At 51.2% G+C, this 20,592-nt stretch overlaps 2 protein-coding genes across 3 annotated transcripts; both read right to left on the bottom strand.

Annotated features, from left to right (window-relative positions):
* Positions 1–4,223: 4,223 nt before the first annotated feature.
* Positions 4,224–13,939, bottom strand: B4galt7 (beta-1,4-galactosyltransferase 7). Of its 2 annotated transcripts, none has more exons than XM_048334205.1 (6): positions 13,798–13,939; positions 8,811–9,173; positions 7,136–7,361; positions 5,692–5,775; positions 5,316–5,420; positions 4,224–4,857 (listed from the first exon to the last, which is right to left on the bottom strand). In XM_048334205.1, exons 1-6 carry the CDS (start codon positions 13,845–13,847, stop codon positions 4,702–4,704), a joined length of 984 nt encoding a protein of 327 aa, XP_048190162.1. In that variant the 5' UTR covers positions 13,848–13,939; the 3' UTR covers positions 4,224–4,701. The 2 variants fall into 2 exon arrangements, 1 of the variants encoding a protein (XP_048190162.1); XR_007209138.1 differs by having other exon boundaries at positions 4,719–4,857; positions 5,197–5,420.
* Positions 13,940–16,558: 2,619 nt separating this feature from the next.
* On the bottom strand, positions 16,559–20,320 carry Tmed9 (transmembrane p24 trafficking protein 9). The gene is made up of 5 exons (XM_048334183.1): positions 20,094–20,320; positions 19,825–19,925; positions 18,718–18,843; positions 17,833–17,979; positions 16,559–17,424 (listed from the first exon to the last, which is right to left on the bottom strand). Exons 1-5 carry the CDS (start codon positions 20,275–20,277, stop codon positions 17,275–17,277), a joined length of 708 nt encoding a protein of 235 aa, XP_048190140.1. The 5' UTR covers positions 20,278–20,320; the 3' UTR covers positions 16,559–17,274.
* Between the last annotated feature and the right edge of the window lie 272 nt (positions 20,321–20,592).

The raw sequence follows: 20,592 nt of genomic DNA, 5'->3' as shown, positions 1-20,592 counted from the left end.
GACACAGGAAGGGCAGAGAATGGGGATTCATTACGTGGCATGGGTAACCAGAGAAAGACAGCATTTGGGTAAATCAGCCATCTTTAGGGTACATCTAGAAGTTGGTTTTGGGTGTTTTTCTTTTTTTCCATCCTACTTCATGTTCTCTAAATTTCCTAGACTCAATTTTGTGTCGCTTATTAATGTGTGTGTACACCACACGAATGTGTGTTGGTCCTCAGGACCTTGGCACTGTCCTTGATCTTTTGTGCTCAAGGCAAGCGCTCTACCACTTGAGCCACAGCTCCACTTTCCACTTTAGGGTGTTAACTGGAGATAAGATTCTCCCAGACTTTTCCTGCCATGACTACCTTTGAACCATGAACCTCAGATCTCATCCTCCTGAGTAGCTAGGATTACAGATGTGAGCCACCAACACCTGGCTCTGTTTGTTCTTTCTATGTGGGCACTGGAGTTTGAACTCAGGGGCCCGGCCCTTTCTAGGCAGGTGTTCTACCACTTGAGCTATACCCCAGAATTTATTTCTAGCATCTCCTGTGATGCTTAAGTTTCCATCTGCTTTTTGCCCATATGTTCTTGTGTGTTTTCTACTTTTTCCATACCAGCTCTTAGCATATTAGTCATAGTTATTTTAAATTTCCTGATAATTCCAAAATTGGTATCATAACTGAACTTAGTTCTGACGTTTGCTTTCCTTCTTCAGTCTGTTTTCTTCTTTGCTTCTCAGCATTCTTTTTTCTTCTCCTTTTTTTCAAGTGCCAGGCCTATATAGGCTTGAACTTAGGGCCTGGGTATTGTCCCTGGGCTGTTTTGCTCAAGGCCAGTGCTCTACCACTTGAGGAACAATCCCACTTCCAACTTTTCTGGTGTTTATATATATATTAAATAAACATGCTAGAACATGTTTTTTTTTGTTTTTGTTTTTTTTTCGGCCAGTCCTGGGCCTTGGACGCAGGGCCTGAGCACTGTCCCTGGCTTCTTTTTGCTCAAGGCTAGCACTCTGCCACTTGAGCCACAGTGCCACTTCTGGCCATTTTCTGTATATGTGGTGCTGAGGAATTGAACCCAGGGCCTCACGTATATGAGGCAAGCACTCTTGCCACTAGGCCATATCCCCAGCCCCACATGTTTATTTTTGTTTTTTATTTTTGTTTTTGTTTCTGTGGCACTGAGGAATTAAACCCAGGGCTTTGTGTGTGCTAGACAAGCACTCTACCACTAAGCCACATTCCCAGCCCCCTAGGGCATATTTTTAAATGCTTGCTTCCCCATTCCCTTTGCCAAAATCAGGAGGGGAATTTGTCTTGAATCTTTTATCACAAGCACACACTCAACCTCTATCGTTTGTCAAAACTATCATTTAAATATGGCTGAGGATGTGACTCCCGCATGGGGTTGGAGAGTTTGCCCTTCCAGCACATTTTCCAGTGGATCAAGGTAAATCATTGCTTTGAAATCTAGTTTTGTTCTGTTTCATCTTGTTTTCTTGCCTCAGTTGTAAGCAAAGGAACATTGATTTCCAAACTTTGTATATTGTTGCCTGGACCAGACATTGCTCCCCAATCCCAGCTTTCAACACTCTCAAGGCATGGAGGCTGGGATGGCAAAATGGCTGTGTACATCCATTTGGCCTCTGGCAGAACAATCTGCAGGAAAGCCAATTCTTTGTGAAGGTCTACAGGCACAACTGGTTCTGGCCCTTCCTGGTCAGGAGCCAAGAGTTCTACAGTCTCTGGGGGTTCCACAGTTCTCTCCATTTCCATGCTTTCCAATTTTATTTTTGGAGTAGGACCCCCCTTTTCAGAGTCCATCCTACAGTCCATCCTTAGTCTTACCTTCAAAAATAATGACGCTGTCAGGGGCAGGTGGCTCACACCTATAATCCTAGCTACTCAGGAGGCTGAGATCTGAGGATTGTGGTTCAAAGGCAGCCTGGGCAGAAAAGCCCCCAAGACTCTTATCTCCAATTAACTACCAAAAAAAAAAAAAAAAAGCTGGGAGCTGGGAATGTGGCCTAGTGGTAGAGTGCTTGCCTTGCATGCATGAAGCCCTGGGTTTGAGTCCTCAGCACCACATATATAGAAAAGGCCAAAAGTGGCGCTGTGGCTCAAGTGGTAGAGTGTTCTGTGAGCAAAAAAAGAAGCAAGGGACAGTGCTCAGGCCCTGAGTTCAAGCCCTGGGATTGGCAAAAAAAAAAAAAAAAAGCTGGAAGTAGAGCTCTGGGTGACATGATAGAACACTAGCCTTGAGCAAAAACCTGAGACAGCACCGAGGCCCTGAGTTCAAGCCTCAGGACTGGCCAAAACACAAGACCAAAACAAACAGCTTTTAGGTAGAGGCTTCTGTAAGTAATGAAATGTGGAGAATGTTGCTTGTGACACAAGCTCAATAAGCAGTAGTTGTCATAACAACACCATGGTTGCGAAGATCACAGCAAATCCCATATTCTGGTGTTTTATCCATACCCAAGCCAGCAAGGCAGGGAGGAAGTCAGCCCTCTACTCCTTCCCCTGGCCTGCCATGGTTCAGCCCTTTACTATTTTGTTGATAGAGGTCCCGTCCCAATGCGGGGTGGTGGTGGTGGTGGTGGTGGTGGTGGTGGTGGTGGTGTGTGTCTGTGTGTTGGTCCCAGGCCTTGAATAGCAAGCTTAGGCACTCTCCCTGAGCTTTTGTGCTCAAGCTACAACTTCACTTCTGGCTTTCTGGTGGTTGATTAGGGATAAAGATTCTCATGGACTTTCCTGACTAGGCTTGGCTTTAAACCAGGGTCCTCAGATCTCAGTCTCCTGAGTCACTAGGATTAGAGATGTGAGCCACTGGGGCGTGCCTGATGATGGGGCTTTCTCCTGTTTATCTTGTTTCCCTAGTGTAGGTAGAAAAGAAGAATGCCCCTTCATTAAGTCTTCCCAAATGTCAGGTAGAAAGGCAATGGCATCCATGTTCACCCAGAAGCAGTTCAGGAGTTACTGCGTGTCCCGTGAGGGCAGGAGCCTGGCCCCTCACTGTCATAAACCTGCTTATTCCTCCCTACGCAGGTGAGGTCAAATCACCTAGCAATGTTTTTTGTTCATTTTTTTCCTGCCTTGGCTGTCTTCAAACCATAATCCTCAGATCTCAGCCTCCTGAGTAGCTAGGATTACAGATGTGAGCCACCATTGCCCTGCGGTTTTACTCTTCTAAACTCTGCACTTCAGGTGTCCAAGGGTTTCAATCACCTCTGGCTTTGGTCTCAATACTGTGACCGTGAAACATTTAAAGGAGCGCCATGCCTTGTAGAGCTCTCACCTTCACTCAGCCCAGGCTTCTGTCCTTTGCCTCTCTCAACCAGGGTCTTTGGAGATGGCTGGAAATCTCCCCTCAAGCTGTGAAAACACTACAGGAATTCGCCTTTTCTATCTTCTTTCTCCATCTCAGAAACATGGTCTTTCTTCTTCAGGCCTCAACCTGAGGCCTGGCAGCCTGCCCCTGGCTAGCCTAACTCCAGGATGTGTTTGGGTCTTGGTGAGGCAGGACAAAGCACAGCTTCCAGTCAGAACTCCACTCACAAGGCGGTCAGACTGCCCAGTGGGCACCTGGATGCCTTGGGGAGGGGGCAGGGCAGTGGCTCAGCGACCTTGTGCCTGTGGTGTCTATTCCCACTCGGACCTGCTATATCCAACCTATTCCTCCCCTCTCCTTGCCAGTTGTCTTTTGTTTGCCCCCCCTTCTCCCCTCAGCCAAAGGAGAGAAACCAGTGGTCTGCATAACACCTGTTAAGCCTGCTACCATTGTTGTCAAAGTTTCCATGAGTTGCTATCATTTAAAAAAAAAAAAAAGTGGGGGGGGAGGGTTGGGAATATGGCCTAGTGGCAAGAGTGCTTGCCTGGTGTACATGAAGCCCTGGGTTCGACTCCCCAGCACCACATATAGAGAAAATGGCCAGAGGTGGCATTGTGGCTCAAGCAGCAGAGTGCTAACCTTGAGCAAAAAGAAGCCAGGACAGTGCTCAGGCCCTGATTCCAAGGTCCAGAACTGGCAAAACAACAAAAACAAAATAAACTAGCCAAAAAAAAGAAAAAGAAAAAGAAAACAAAACACACAAACCCCAAAAAACCTGGAAGTGGACCCATGGCTCAAGTGGTAGAGTTCTAGCCTTGAGCAAAAGAAGCTCAGATACAGCACCTGAGTGCAAGCCCCAAGACCAGCACCAAATAAATAAATGAGAACACTTAAAAATCCAGCATTCTTATTTCTTTTGCAAAATCAGAACATCTAGTGATAGCCAGCCCACAGTCCTGTGTGGTGACCCCCAGGATCTGCTGGTCAGCTGCTCCTTTCTGTGGGGCTTGTAAGCTTCTCACACCGCCAGCTCTCAGCCACATGTCTGAACTGTCACTGCATGTCCTGTTCAAGGCTCCCCAGTGCCGATGGGCCTTGACGTGTGAAGGCAGGCAGGAAGGCCGGTGGACACGGCCAAGCCTAAGTCCCTTTCCAGCCTCCCTCTGGTCACTGTCCACTGCCAGCAGTATCCCCAGCACACCAGGTGTCTGTCATGACTGTAGTCTGCCTCTGTGGGCAGGCCGGGCATCTGTAAATTCAGAGCTCTTTCTTCAGGCCATTCAACATCCTTCTGGGCCTAGCTGGGCCCACGGCCTGAGGTTTGCTCCTGAGCCTGAGCAGCAGTGTGGTCTATAGGCGGGCACTTTCCTACCATCTAGCCAATCAGCCAAACGTACACCAAGGAGTGGCAGCCTTGTCACAGTCCAATATGATGTTGAGAACAGTGCAGGGGGCCCCGCCCACCGACAGGGCGGTGCGGGAGTCCACCCGGTACTTCACAGTGCTCAGGCCCCCTTCGCGGTCCACCTTGAATTGCTCCTGGAAAGAAAGCCAGGAGCATGGGCTCAGGATTCACGATGCTGCCTGCTGTCTATTCACCTCGTGTGACTCTTGTCAATGGAGGTGCTGTGATCACCCCCACTAAGAGAGGAGGACCCCAAAGCCCAGCAGAATCAAGTCTCTGGGCTGAGGCTGTGCCCCACTGGTGGGCAAGAGAGCAGGTGCTTCTGCGAAGGGCAGGGGACCCTGCTCCAGGTCTCACTGGGGTTCTCCCTGCCCCCACCCTGCAGCCTGCGTGGACCCTGAGGCCTGCACTGACCCGCGGTGCCCAGAGTGCACATGGCAGCCACCAAGAGCAGGCAGTGCTCATCCACTGACCTGGGCCCAGCTGGGCGGCCGGGGCCATGGGGGCCCAAGAAGGACTTGGTGACATGAGCGGGCCTGTTGCTCCCCCACATCACCACCTAGGCAGCCCTGGTGGGGAGAGCAGCCAGCACCTGTTTTTGAGCTGCAATGCGCTTCTGGTCCCTCTTCCGCCAGGCTGGGTCATGCAGATGGTGAAACGTCTTGTACCCCGTTGTGATTCCCGAGGGGCGGAAAAGCTACGAAGACCAAAGGAAGTGGTGGTCAGGATGCCCTCTTGGGGCCTCCTCGGCCTCACCACTAGGCTCTTCTGAGGTTCCTCTCCCTGCCTGAAGGCCAAAGGCAGGGGTGTAGATGCGAATCCTGAAGAAGAGGAGCTTGAGGCTGAGGGGAAAACACTGCAGATGGGGTCAGGGGGAGGAGTTAGAGCCAGAGAGGACATTGCCAAACCCCAACTTTGCAGGTAGTACGATGGTTTAAGAGGTGGCGGGGCCCTTGGGTAAGACTTACCTGAAGTCCAGCTCCTTTGATGCGCCGGTAGAATTCATCATCCTCACGGCCCCAGCCCCAGAAGCGGTTGGACATCCCATTGCACTGACAGAGAGAGATAGGTGGCATCCGTCACCCACCCACTCCTCCCACAGCTGCCGCTTGTGAGAATGCCACATGAGTGGGACAAGCCAGGCTGCCCTTTCCTCCTGGCTGTTCCCAGTGAACCACGAGGTGCTTGCAAGTCTGGGGGACCTTGAAATTGTGACAATTCCCATCTCAAAAACGCCAATGGCTCACACCTGTCATCCTAGCTACTCAGGAGGTTGAGATCTGAGGTTCCTGGTTCAAAGCCAGCCCAGGCAGGAAAATCCATGACACCCTTACCCCTAATTAACCAAAGCCAGAAGTGGAACTATAGCTGAAGTGATAGAGCACTAGCCTGGAGCATAAAAGCTCATGGACAGTGCCCAGAAGCTGAGTAAAGCCCTAGGACTAGCAGAAGAAAAAAAAAAGTGAGTGGCCACAGGGACCTCCCTGAGGGACAGGGAGAAAAAGTACCCATTGATACTGGCTTCTGCCTTCCTCTCTGCTCTCATTTGTGCTAATGTGGCTCTGCCCTGGGCTCTCCTGTGCAAGAGTGAGAGGGCCGGCTGGGCTCTGGGACAATTTCTGCTTTTGCATGTGCCTCAATGGCTCTTATCCATAAAGGAGCTTTGTCCTCTATAAAACAGAATAGGAGCTCTGGGCCTAGGCCACTTCATACCTCTAAGCTTCAAGTAACTGACTTAGGGGGAGACCCATCAGGAGCCGGTAGGCTTCGTTCTAGGACTCCTGTATGGATAGTTGGGGAAGGAAGACTCCATCTTCCCCTGGACTGGGACTGAGTTATGCTGGCTGGAGCTGTGATGACCTCTTTGTAGAATTGCACATCTGAAAATCAAGGTGCAAGGTACACCTGAGGCTATGCCTTCCCCCATTTCTACTTCGCAATTTTTGTGTGTGTGTTCCAGTCCTGGAACTTGAACTCAAGGCCTGAGTGCTGTCTCTGAGCTTTTGCTCCAGGCTAGCACTCTACCACTTGAGCCACAACTCCACTTCCAGCTTTTGGGGGTTTAATAGGAGACGGAGTGTCTCATGGACTTTTCCTGCCTGGGCTGGCTTTGAACCACAATCCTCAAGATCTCAACCTCCTGAGTGGTACTTACAGGCATGAGCCAGGAGCATCGGACTCACATCCCATTCTGCAGCTTGTGGGCAGCTGAGTCCTGCCAACTTGCTCAGTCCTGCCCCCTTGCTCAGTCCTGCCCCTCTCTCCTGTCTCTGTGTGCTGTTGGGTTCCCAGGTAGGCAGGGTGGGACTTCATCTGCTAGGTCCCTGGTGGGGCTGCTCTGTCCTGCCAGCTGCCTTCCCTGGGCCTGGGGAGCAGCCTGCTCTGAGCAGCACAGGGCGGGCTGGGCCTCACCAGCTGGTAGTGCTGTTTGGAAAGCAGCAGGATGCCCCCAACGTAGGTCTTGTAGTGGTAGAGCGGGTGGAGCTCCGGGGAAGCCACGTGGAAGGGGCCCGCCTCAGGGAAGCCATAGTCCAGCTCCTCATTGAGAGGGAGCAGATCCACGTCGTGCATGGCTATGTAGTCCGTGCTGTTGCTGCTCTCCAGGAAACCCACGTTGATAAGTGCTGCCCGGTTGAACCTGTGCAGGGTAGGTGAAGCTCAATAAAGGGCAACGAGTCTGTTCACCACCAGGGTGTGCCCGCAGCCCCACGCGATGGCTTCTACATGGGGGCCAGAGGAGCAGGCCAGTAATCCTAGCATCTCAGGAAGCTGAGATCGGAGGATTGTGGTTCAAAGCCAGCCTGAGTAGGAAAATCCAATGAGCCATCCCCCCAAAAAACTGAAGTGGAGCCATGGCTCAAATGGGAGAGTACCCAGCCTTCATTGAAAACTCTAAAAGGACAGAACTCAGACCCCAAGTTCAAGCACACACATAGACACCCTAAAGTTGTTTCTTTGCCCATACTGGGGGGCTCGATGGCCCCCCAACCCAGCACTGACTTCACTGCACAGGGCCCTTCCCTCCCACTTGCCAAACAAGGGTCTATGAAGAGCCTACTATGTGCCAGAAAAAGCGAAGAGCTGCACCGGATGATGTGTGAGAAAACAAAGCCCTGCCCTCAGCCTAAAACCATCAGGCAGGGTGCGGAGGTGAAACTGCCAGGGGCAGGGGAGCTGTTCTCTTAGCCAGCACTGTCAGGGTTTAGGTGAACACTAAACTGGAAAACTCAAGGGCCCTCCCTTTCCCAACTCCCCCAGCCATCACCAGCAAGAACCATCAGCACTTCCTCCATGGCGCTTCTCTGACTCCTCTCTCATGATGGCTCCATGGCCTCCAATGACCATGGTGACCACTCAACCAGTATCCACACTTCACCCATTATCTTGATAGAATGTGTGTGTGTGCGCGTGTGCACACGTGCATGTGTTGGTACTAGTGCTTGAACTCAGGACTTGGGCACTGTCAATGAGCTTTACTCAAGGGTAGCGCTCTACCACTTGAGCCACAGCTCCACTTCTGGATTTTTGGCAGTTAATGAGAGATATGAGTCTCACAGACTTTCCTGCTTGAGTTGGCTTTGAACTGAGCTCCTCAGATCTCTGCCTCCTTGAGTCTCAAGGATGACAGGTATGAGCTACTGGCACCTGGGTATTCTGGTATCATTTTTTTTTTTTTTTTTTTGCCAGTCCTGGGCCTTGGACTCAGGGCCTGAGCACTGTCCCTGGCTTCTTCCCGCTCAAGGCTAGCACTCTGCCACTTGAGCCACAGCGCCGCTTCTGGCCGTTTTCTGTATATGTGGTGCTGGGGAATCGAACCTAGGGCCTCGTGTATCTGAGGCAGGCACTCTTGCCACTAGGCTATATCCCCAGCCCCTTCTGGTATCATTTAATCCACACAGAGAAGCCAAAGAAATCTTTCTAGAATGGAAAGCAGATCAGATCCCACCCCAAAGACAAGACTCGCATCATCCCCACCCACCTCCCTGTCTTCCCCTGCCCAATGACCTGGCTCTGAGCGCTGGGGGCTGGTGCAGGGACTAAGGGCCTGGCTCTGGGCACTGGGGGCCGGTGCAGGGACGGTCCCTACCGGAGGTGATCCACCTGGTTGAGCACGTAGATGTGGTGCTGGATCTTCTTCCTGCTCAGGAAGCGGTGCATGTGGGGCACGAACACCAGCAGCTCCTCAAAGCGTTCACGGAAGGGTACAAGCACAGCCAGGCGGTGGGGACCCCAGGATGCATCTTCTTCCCAGTGCTCAAGGGGTGGTTCTGGAGGACAGGCCCGGGGTGGCGCCAGAGTCTCCTGCCCTTGTCCCTTGGCTGGCTGGGCCACATCACCAGAGCAGCTGAGCTGCAGCCAGAGCAGGGAGAAGAAGCCCAGGAAAAGACAGGCAACGAAGAGGTGGAAGACAGAGCATTTCCGGGGAAATCCACCAGGAAGCAACCTGGACCTGGGGTGAGGGCAGGGATGGGGTCCAGTCAGAAGATCATGGCCAAGTTGGGGTCTTCTAACAGCCCACCTCTCTGGCATCCCCACACATAGGACACCCGGGACTAGGCCGCCCCAAGCACTTGGCAATTAGTGTGCAGCAACTTTGTTTTCTCTCATGCTACCACCATCCATCAGACTCCTACGTATGCCCCTCTCCCCTTTCCCTTCTCCCCTCTCTCATCTCCTCTTCACTCTTTCTCTTCTACTGCCATTCCTGGGGGCTTAAATTCAGGGCCTGAGCACTGTCCCTGAGTTCTTTTGCTCAAGACTAGCATTCTACCACTTAAACCACAGCCCCACTTCTGGCTTTTTGATGGTTAACTGAAAATAAAGAGTCCCAAAGACTTTCCTACCCAGGCTGGCTTTGAATTGCAGTCCTCAGATCTCAGCCTCCTGTGTAGCTAGGATGACAGGCTTAAGCCACCAGCACCTAGCTGAGGCTGTTTTGCTTCTAACTGAATCCTGCTCAGACAATGAGCTGCTCAGAGGACCGGGTTGAGGCTTCTTGCATCTTGTACTTGCCCCTCCTTGAAACAGAGGCTCAATGTCTTGAACCAATGGCAGGAGCCCCACTCTAGAGAAATGTCACCTACTACCTTCCAGACTTGTTCCCCAGGAGGCTGACACACGCAACAACCTTGACTTCATTGTATTCCTAGGCTAACTAGAAAATCTCCTCAAGACAGGGGTGTGTGCTAGCATAGGCTCCAGGTCAAACAATCAATATTCACTCTGGGAAGCTCAGACCTGCCCCTAAAGCAATGCTAAGCCCAAACGAGCAGTGACAATTTGCTGGGTCATCTCAAACCTTCAGTTTCAGAGGTAGCCCATGAGACCAGGGATGAGAGACAGAAGAAGAGAAAAAGAAGACACCAGTACAAGGTGTAGCAGCCAGGCTCATTTCAGAAACTAGACAAACTACTGAATACCTTATATACTGGGGCAATGCTGCTCTTTAGACTACCAAGTATGAGAAACAGGTTAAGGACCAGGCATGGTGGTACATGCTTGTAATCCCAACACTTTGGAGGCTAAGGCAAGAGGACTGAGTGTTTGAAGATAGCTTGAGCTATACAGCTTCAAAAATAGAGAAAGAAACAAGTTGGGCACTGGTGGTTCATGACTGTTATCTTCTTAGGAGGCTGAGAATCACGGTTCAAAGCCAGCCCAGTTAACCACCAAAAAACCAGAAGTGGACCTGTGGCTCTAAGTGGCAGAGCACTATCCTTGAGCAAAAGAGTTCAGGGACAATGCCCAGGCCTCTGAGTTTAAGCCCCACAACCAACAAAAACAAGAGGAAGAAAGAAACAAGTGGAATTCTTTTTCTCCTTCTCTGGAAGTTCCTGAATGTGTGGGAAAAGGATCTAGAAAAGCTTTCTCTATAATCATCTATGAGGCAGAGATTTGCTACCAGGTCTTATAGACTCTTCTTCCTAAGTGCCCAAGTGACCTTTATTTACGCACTTGCTCCTTGCCCCACTCTGACCACTTCAATATTACAGAGGATCCTCCTCTCTCTACCAGAAGGAAAGCCAGACTCTTGGTCCTGATGCTTAAAGCCCTCTGTGTCTTCATCAAATATTTCGGTTCTTACAACCATTCCCTCGCCCTGGGAAGCCAGGACTTCTCCCCTTCCACATTTCCCCCTATGGTAGCCCTTCTCACCCAGGCTGTTCCAACTGCCTGACATGCCCTGCTTTATTTGACCTGCCTGGAAGGCCCCCACTGGTCCTTCAGAGCCACACTCCAAAGCCACAGCTACCACTGTCCCCCTCCCTCTCACCATGTTCCCTCCTTTGTGTTTCCGTGCCATCTGGCACTTCCTCTTTAAAGCACTTACTTGAGATGGCCCATGTGACCCTGCCTCTCAGACCATGTCAGACTCCCATTTTTGGCCCCAGCCCAGGTCAGACAACAAAGGGGTGTGTGGAGTCAGTAAAAGGAAGTGTTAAAGCAGGCCAGGCATGCTTTAAGCCACACACTAAAGCCAGACCATGCCTATACCTTGCTCTAGAGATACAACTGCCACTTTAGAAGCCAGCAGCCCTGAAGCCAGGCCCAGGTTTCCATACAGAGCTGAGAGGTGGTGACACTCTCACAGGGCTTGACTTACCCCCTATGGTCCTGTGGTGGTGGCTTTCGCTGGGGGAGGGCGGAGCCCAGTTCTGCAAGTGGCCTAGGAAGGCTGGGACCTCTACAGACTCTCTCTCGAGCTCTGGGCACTTTCTGGGGGCAGGGTAGAGAATGGGATGACAGACCCAGGGTAACATCCCTCCTTCAGGGGAAGAAACACTGACCATTATCTAGGGTACGGATAGCCAAGGACTGTCCAATCTAATGCTTTTCCCCCCTGCTGTTCCTTCCAACCTGCTTGCCCTTCCAATCAGTGTATATCTCCACATATCACTCTCATCCTGTGCTCTCTGTAAAGGCCTACACTACTGGGTCTCAATCCTTCGGGACAGTGGACACTAAAAACAACTGTTCTTGGTGCCACCTGGCGGCATGCTTCCAGACTGCAGTCCCAGATGCTCTCAAAAACTCTGGCTACTATGACTCAGTGGGAGCAATCTAGAGGGTTTTCTGGCCTTCAGCAATCACTGCCCACGGCTAGTAAGAAGCAGCTTCAACTCTAAGCAGGCAGTACTCAATTACTACACTAACCTGCACTTACTGCATGGATCTTTGTATTCCTACATGAAAACCATAGATGGGCATCAGGACATTCTTTTCTGAGAATCCAGTTATCCAAAAGAATCAGAAGGGCTGGGAATGTGGCTTAGCAGTAGAGTGCTTGCCTAGCATGCATGAAGCCCTGGGTTTGATTCCTCAGAACCACATAAACAGAAAAAGCCAGGAATGGCACTGTGGCTCAAGTGGTAGAGTGCGAGCCTTGAGGAAAAGAAGCTTCAGAGACAGGGCCCAAGCCTTGAGTTCAAGCCCCAGGACTGGCAAAAAATAAAAAGTAAAAAAAAAATTAGGACATGGCAATCTCCATTTCCTTTCTGTTCTTCTCTCATACAAACTTTAATGGTACTAACAAGGTTTGAAGGCTCAGGTTTGGCTACTGCACCTCAAAACTGCAAAGGCAACTGGAAGATGACTGTTACCTCCTCTGGGCCAGGCATAGTGCCAGAGGTCTTACAGATGTAATCTTTTTTTTTTTTAAATTTTGTCAGTCTTGAGGTCTGACTCCATCTCCATTTCTACCTTCCTCCCTTTTTTGGCTCTACAACTTAAGCCACATCTCCAGAGATAAGAGTCTCTTAAGATTTGTCAGCTCCTCCCGCTCCAAACCAACAATTCTTAGATCTCAGCCTCTTGAATAGCTAGAATTACAGGCATACGCCACTGGAGATATTTACCTTTGCATTTCTTTCTTTCTTGTTCTTTTTTGTGGTCAATTGTAGGGCTTGAACTTTGGGCCTTGGTGCTGTCCCTGAGCTCTTCAGCTCAAGGCTAGTGCTCTACCACTTGAGCCATAGCTTCACTTCCGGTTTTCCTGCCTGGGCTGGCTTTGGACTGGGATCCTCAGATCTCAGTCTCCTGATTACAGGATTACAGGCTTGAGCCACCAGGGCCGCCCAGCTTTTGTCTTTGCATCCCAGAATCCCAGAATCTTAAGATGTAAAACCAACTTAAGAGATAAAATAAATGACGTGCACTCACTGGGCTAAAGAACTACTATCATGTGACCTCTAGGTAGAGTTTGGACCCTGAAAACATCTCAAAACTGAAGTGTGGGTGTCCTCCCAAACCTAGGCATTAAAAGATTTTTTCCTTTATATTCCAGTACTGGGGGCTTGAACTCGGGGACTGGGCACGGTCTCTTAGCTTTCTTCGATCAATGCTGGTGCACTACCACTCCATTTCCAGCTTTTTGCTGGTTAACTGTAGATAAGCCTCTCTCTGGTTTTCCTTCCCGAGCTGGCTTCAAACCATCATCCTCAGATTTCAGTCTCCTGAGTAGCTAGGATTACTGGCGTGAGCCACCAGCGCCCAGCCTTCCCTCATTCTTCCCTAGCAGAAAACATTCTTACCTCAGGCCTGGCTCACTCCTATACCCACACAACAGGCCCCAGGGAAAGGGCAGCTCCACAGGAAATGAACTAATGGGTGTTTATGGAAGGTGGGGTACAAGCTAGATGGTGGTGGACAACCAGACGGGGCAGGGGCATAGGAAGCTTCGGTCTGGTGTGTTTTTTGGGGTCAGAGGCTAAGTAGGAAAAGCGTACTCTAAGGAAAAAGGTACAGGGTTCGAGGACACCTGGTTGTGACGAGGGGGTGGGAGAACTGAGACGAGAGAAACTGAGATCTGCGCGAAAAAGGAGCAAAACAGACTCAAAAAAATAAAAAATAAAAAGACGGCAATGAGAAGCACAGAGACACAAAAGAAGGTCCGGGGGGAAAGGATGGGGTAACCCCGGTGGAGACCGACGGCTGTTCCCCACGGAGCAACAGTGACCGACCAGGGCCTGCGGAGACGGCGACGCGGCCGCCAGGGGCTCCCGCCCTCCACGGGGTGGCCGGCGGAGGAGCTGCCCGAGAGGAGCGGGCCCGGGCCGGCCGCCGCCGCCGCTCACCTGCCGTCCTCCCAGGGCAGCTGCGCCGCTTTCCTCCGCGACGGGAACATCGTGGGGGCCTCGGCGGCGGCGCATGAGGCCCGAGCTGCAGCCCGGCGGGCCCGGCCTCCGGGGCCTACGCGGCGTCCCCGCCTCCCGCTGCCCGCCCCGCCCTCTGGTCCGTCGGCCTTCGGGTCCGCCCTCAGGTCCGTCGGTCCTGCGGTCCGGCCACGCCGCGCAGCCGCCGACGCCAAGGTTCCGCGTGCGGAGGGGCACGTAGGCGCTCCGGCCGCCGCGGCGCCGAGTTCCCACGGCCACCAAGAGTCGGGGTGGGGCTGGATGTGGACTCGCAGCCCTCTGGGGACGATGGCATCGTTCTCCCCTTCCCGGGGACCGTCAGGGAGGCGCGGCTCCCCCGCCGTCGGCCCAGGCGGTGCATTCTTCCTCCACATTCGATCTGGAACGCCCGGACCCACACGGCTTAGAGCTAGTGCTGGGGTCGGAGTTAAGAGCCCAGTTCTTTAGATGGGTTGGGTTTGAAATCTGGTTCTACAATTGGACTAGTGTGTGGTGAGGATGAGGATCAGAGGAGAAAATGCAAACAGCGCCCAACACAGTCACTGCTATGTCAATGACAGCTGGACACATTTTTGGAATTGGGAGGTGAAAACAGAAGACGGCAATGACTGTTCCATCTCTGCCCTCTCATCTTGGAAATTTAGCCATTTCCTTACCCTGCCCTGACCCTCCAGCCAGCCTTCCACCTGGGAAAAGTGGCAGACTTATTAACTTATTTTTGCTCTTTCAGGCAAAGTTTTAGTTTCTTAACAGATATCTAACATCTACCAAGTTCTACTTTGTGCCAGTCATTGTTCTAAATTTTTCTACCTTTTTTAATTTTTTTCCCCAAAAACAGTGAACTGAGGCACTCAGATGCCAAATCATTCCCAGTAGCTTTCCCTTAAACTCTGAAGCACACAACCCACCCCTTCTCCATCTTGTTGACTCTTCCAGGTTGTCACCTCCTAAATCAAAATCTAGCACAACCATCTGACGCCTGCCAAGACCAGACAGGAAAGGCCACAGATGGAAGCAAGGATGTGAGACCATGTTATCTGGGGGAGCTGAAGCCACCTAAAAGGGAGAGGCAACGGATAAAAGTCCCACTGGTATCAGATCTTACTACCTTATGAAACTATATTTCACATAAAAATCCAAATCAACTCATTTTGAGATGTGGCATCTGACTAGGTGCTGGTGAGCACATACCTCTCTAATTCTAGCTGTTCAGGAGGCTGAGATCTGAGGAGCATGGTTCAAAACCAGCCCAGGCAGAAAAGTCCATGTTATCTCCAATTAACCACTAAAAAAAGCCGGAAGTGAAGCTGTGACTCAAGTGATAGAATGCTAGCCTTGGGTAACAAAGACAGCACCCAGGGACTGAGTTCAAACCCCAGAACCAACACAAAAAAAAAAATCCTTCCCCCATGGTCCTTGCAGAAGTCGCTCAATTAAGGATACTAATGAAGAGGTAAAGTAAACCCCATTTTCAGGCAGCCCCCGTTTTGTTGTCTGTTTAAACTATGAGTAACCCAGGCCACCAATTATCCCGGCTAGCAGGACAAGCTTATTAGGGCCCAGCAGGTCTAGAACTCTAACCACCCCCAGAATGCCTCAAGCCCTGAGCCAATCAGATTTGTACCCGTGTCCTAATCTTGCTTTCTTGAACACCTGATTGCTGTAACTTTGTTTTTTGTCTTGCTTGAACACCTGATGGCTGTAACTTTGTTTTTTGCCTTTATAAGCCTTGAGCAATCACAGCTCGGGGCTTCCTCCTAACCTCCGCTGTGTCGGTGGGTAGGACGAGGCCCGAGTTGCAGCTTGCCTGAATAAAGCCTTGCTTTTGCATTTTGGAACATCTGAGTCTCGGTGGCCATCTTTGTGGTCTTCTCGGGACCTGGCATAACACTAATATGCTGTTTCCACCAGACCAGACCAGGAACTCTTTCTTTTTGTTGTTGTTGCCAGTCGTGGGGCTTGAACTCAGGGCCTGTGCACTGTGTCCCTGAGCTTCTTTTGCTCAAGGCTAGCAGTCTACCACTTGGGTCACAGTCCACTTCTGGCTTTTTCTCTTTACATGGTACTGAGGAATGGAACCCAGGGCTCCATGCATGCTAGGCAAGCACTCTACCACTAAGCCACATTCCAAGCCCCAGGAACTCTGCTTTCCACATGTGTAACACTCCTCCTCGCTGGAATGCCAACCACATCCTTTTGCAGCACCTATGAAAATTTTGCCCATCTATTCTGGAAAGGTAGGGAAGTTGGCAGAGAAGATCAGAGTCCCCTTGAGTCCTCACCTCACAATTTGCTGTCTGGATGGTCTAAGACAAATTCACTATCCCCTGCTATAAGAAGGCACTGAGAGGCTGAGAATGTGGCTTAGTGGTAGAGTGCTTGCCTAGCATGCATGAAGCCCTGAGTTCAATTCTTCAGCACCACATACACAGAAGAAGCTGGAAATGGCGCTGTGGCTCAAGTGGTAGAGCACTAGCCTTGAGCACAGAGAGGTTCAAGGACAGTGCCCAGGCCCTGAGTTCAAGCCACAGGAATGGGGGGAAAGGAACAAAGAAAAAAAAGAAGGCAGCATTGAGAAGATGCAGGGGATGCAGTTCCTAGGTGAGGATCTGTAGTGGAATGTCAAGTATTTTGCCCACTGGAAGAACTGCCATTCTCTGAAGTACCACACAGTGTCATGCCCACGGAAAGGAACTTTACACTGGACAAATCAGTTTTTTCTTTTTAATTGGGAAACCAATGTAACAAACTTAGACTCATTGAAAATGAAATCAGTAACTAAGACTGCAGGCCCCATCCCCAGCCAGCACCACGGCCTCTGTTTGGCCTGACCCCAGTTCCTCAAGCCCCAGAAACCAGGGTCAACCTTGGGGCCCCTTCCCTGCACTGCAACCCCCTCCACCCTCCCCTTACCTGACACACATACTCTGGATCAGCAGGCAGGGTCTGGGTCAAAGGAGAGAATCGCGAGGTTCCTAGGGCTGCAAGGAACCACAGCCACATGCCACCCTGCTTGAAATCCCATATTAGCAAAGGAAGACAGAAAAAAATTTTGGTTTGCTCACCCACCCACTCCCCCCCAACATCCACCCCAGATGGCCGGCAGCCTTATATCCCCTAATCAGTAACAGTGAGACTCTAAGGTGCCAATGGGGCTCCTAGTGGTGTCACCAAATCAAGAGATTACTGCAAAAGCTTCAGAGGGCAGGGGAAGGAGAGGGCTGGTGCTTGCCCCTCCCCCACCTGTTCAGCCACTGCTCTCAGCTTGTGTGTGTGTAGGGGGGGGGGTCCTTGAAGCCCCTCTCCCCATCAGATCGTCTATGGCTGAGAATCAGTCCTCCTGCCAGAGAAGAATCAGTTCCAGGAGGTCCTTTTTCTCCCAAGCCTGGGAAGGAAGATGATCTGTGAGGCCTGGGACAGCTACACCAGCTTCTTGGCTTCAAAGAAGCTCTTGAGGTGCCGCATCTGCCAGACACCAATGGCCACGAGGATGAGGGTCTGCAGAATGGACCACCACAGGACCCGCTGGTTTGTGCTCTCACTGGTTTGCCGGAAGCGCTCTTCTCTCCACTGTGAGGGAGAATAGCAAGTGTGAGTTGGCCGGGATTCAGGCTGCTGGGCTCCCAGTCACACAGATGCCCTAGCCCTGGCCAGGCTGCTCTGCTCAGATTCCAGCCAAGTGTCTGCAAAGATGACCTGGGCACAGTCTTCCTCCTCAACAGCCAGATGATATCACCACTGGTCAGCGCTGCCCTGGAGCACTCAGAAGAGGGCTGGCATTAAGCCCTTGTCCATGTTCTAAGATCATGGGCATGGGGTGCCAACTGGTGGCTTGGAGCCTTACCTTTACCTTTAGCTCTTCTTGAATTCCCACCCCACCTGAGAGTCTAATGAATCTGCAATATACCTCTTGGCTGAGGCTGGGGGCAGCGTCCAGGAAGAAGCACTCCCCACTACCCACCTCGCCTGAGTACTCACCCGCTGATAGTTCTGTTCTTTTTGGATCTGTTCTACTTGTTCCACCAGCTGTCGCACTCGTAACTGTAACTCACTCAGCTTGTCTTTAGCAGCAATTTCTGCATAGTCGTTGGCATGTTCTCCCACCTGGATGTCTAGGTGAACTCTCTGGGGACAAGAAAAGGGAGTCATAAGAATCAGGTAGCCATGTTTCATCTCCCTGCTAAAGACTGACAGGTAATTTTTCCACTTCCTTTCATGTGCTCACTTAGGCAATAGATTGAGGCCTCCTCAGTATCCAGCCCTATGGGGCCCTGGGCAAATAAGCAGGGACAAGACTGGTTGACATTCTGCCTGATGCACATACACTGCTCTCTAGTCTGTGGGTTCCACACCCACCATACTCAACCAACTGCAAACCAAACATATGTGTGTACATATATACATACATGTATATATGTATATATATACATATACACACGTATATATTCATGAATACGCATTTATATATAAAGTCCTGTGTCTGTATTGAACATATACAGAAAACTTTTGGTCATCACTCCCTAAACACTGCAGTACAACTACTTACACAGCTTTTACATGTTATTAGGATTATAAGTCATCTAGAGATGACCTGGAAAATACATGGCAGGAATGTATTGATCATATGAAAATACTCTACCACTGTACCTGAGAAACTTGGGCATCTAGAGTGTGATACCTGGGGGGAATCCTGGAACTTTTCCAAAGATCTCAGTCATTGTGCCTGGGATGTTCACTGGAAATTCAGTGGTCTTAGAAGGTACAACATCCAGTATATTTACCTCATGCCACAGGACCAATAGTCCCCAGTCCTGACCTGGAGAGAGAGGTCGAAGGCTTCAAGTTTCACATGGGTCCACTTACCAGCATGCCTCCAGCAAAGAGGGAGAACTTGGTGGAATTGGAGTGAAGACAGATCTGGTGCTCACCAGGGGTGTGAGAGGTGAAGGTGAACCGGCCCTCAGAGCCATACTGCCGTGCCAGGATAACCTGGAGACAGGAGAGAGGCATCACCCAATATTACTGTGGGATGCTTAAGGGTCTAAGTACCACAAAAGTTGACAGAAGAGCCTTAGGTACCTCACAACACTAGAAAATACAAACTTACAAAAATGCTAATGCTTCATGAGAACTCTTAGGAGCAGAAATGAGGCTGACAAGTGACCACTCTCAGGAAGGGCTTTCAACTTTTTTGATGTGATTTATTTCAGAAATGAGATAAGGGGCTGGGGATATGGCCTAGTGGTAGAGTCCTTGCCTCACATACATGAAGCCCTGGGTTCGATTCCTCAGCACCGCATATATATATATAGAAAAAGCCAGAAGGAGCGCTGTGGCTCAAGTGGAAGATCGCTAGCCTTGAGCAAAAAGCCAGGGACAGTGCTCAGGCCCTGAGTCCACACCACAGGACTGGCAAAAAAAAAAAAAAAGGAAATGAGATGGGTGGCTCCCAGAGGCTGAGACCTGAGGATAGAGGTTAAAGCCATTTGGGATAGAAAAATCAGTGACACTCTTAGCTCCCACTAGCAGAAAGCTAGAACGGGAGTCTGGAGCTCCACCCCATCCATGATGAAAAGGTGGCAGAAGGTGAGAGCAAAGGCTTTTGTGTTTCCTTTTACTATCTTTATTTGTTAAAAACATAAGCTACTCATTCTTTTCGGGAAGTGGTCTGATTTGCCACACCACAGCTTTCGAGTTGGCTAGAAAAACTATAGATTTCCACCTCAATTAATCAACCCATTATAGTATTATACCCAGGGATATGGTTTAGGGAAAGTAACTGCCTCGGTTGGAGTCGTCCCCTAGCAGTGGGCGGGAGGCCGGGAGGAGCCAGCAACACGTTTGGCCTGCACTGAAAATCCGGAATCACCCCACACTACCACAGACAAGAGTGTTTGGCACTTCCGCAGACACGGCGGAAGTACCGAGGCTCGCTGGCGACGCGCTCAGCCGGGCCGAGGCCGGGCTCACCTTGTCCTCGGGGTCCTTCACCTCCACGAACATGCCGAGACCCGGGGTGGCCGGCTGATACTCCTCGCGTTGCTTGTCGTATAGCTGCGTCCGGTAGTTCCCTAGGGCGAGGCAGGAGGAAGCTCGGATCAGAGGTAGCTCTGGTTGCCCGGCGGGCGGACACAGAACGGAGAGCCGGTTCTCCCGACTCCCGAGAGCCGCCAGCCCCGCGCCCCCACCCGGGACCCCCGATCCCCGTCCGTCCCGAACTCTACCCTTCGCCTGCGTACCTATGACCATGGTTTCGTCCGGAATCTCCTCGATAAAGCACTTCTTCTCCGTCTCCCCGATGTGGAAGTACAGTGCGTTCCCGCGGGCCGCAAACCAGAGCAGCAGCGTGAGGGCCCGCATCAGTTTGCCCAGCCCAGTGCTCGGTCGGGTCTCGGCGACCCGCACACCTTCCTCGGCAGCCATCTTGCCCCCTCCACCTGCCCGCGCATGAGCAGCCGGCCGAGCCACGTAGCCCAGTCGCCGCCGCCGCCGCTGTGCCTGCCGGGAACACGAGTTCTAGCGGGTGGACTACAAATCCCAAGATACCCCGCGGCCACGCGCGTCAGTACCTGATTGGGGCCCGACTTCCATCTGGCACCAAACTGGGGGCCATTGAAATGGGAAGTGTCTTTCCTTTGTCAGATAGCCGGCCACTGAGGGTGGGTTGCCAGATTGGTGAAACTGAGGCAGAATGTCTGAGGTGGCAGAGTAGTCTGGACATCTCTCAGAATAGCATCT

This window comes from Perognathus longimembris, chromosome 25 (assembly GCF_023159225.1).
Source record: "Perognathus longimembris pacificus isolate PPM17 chromosome 25, ASM2315922v1, whole genome shotgun sequence".
Classification (NCBI taxonomy): Eukaryota; Metazoa; Chordata; class Mammalia; order Rodentia; family Heteromyidae; genus Perognathus; species Perognathus longimembris.
The sequence above is the reverse complement of the archived record's forward strand: the minus strand, read 5'-3'. Positions and strand labels throughout refer to the sequence as shown.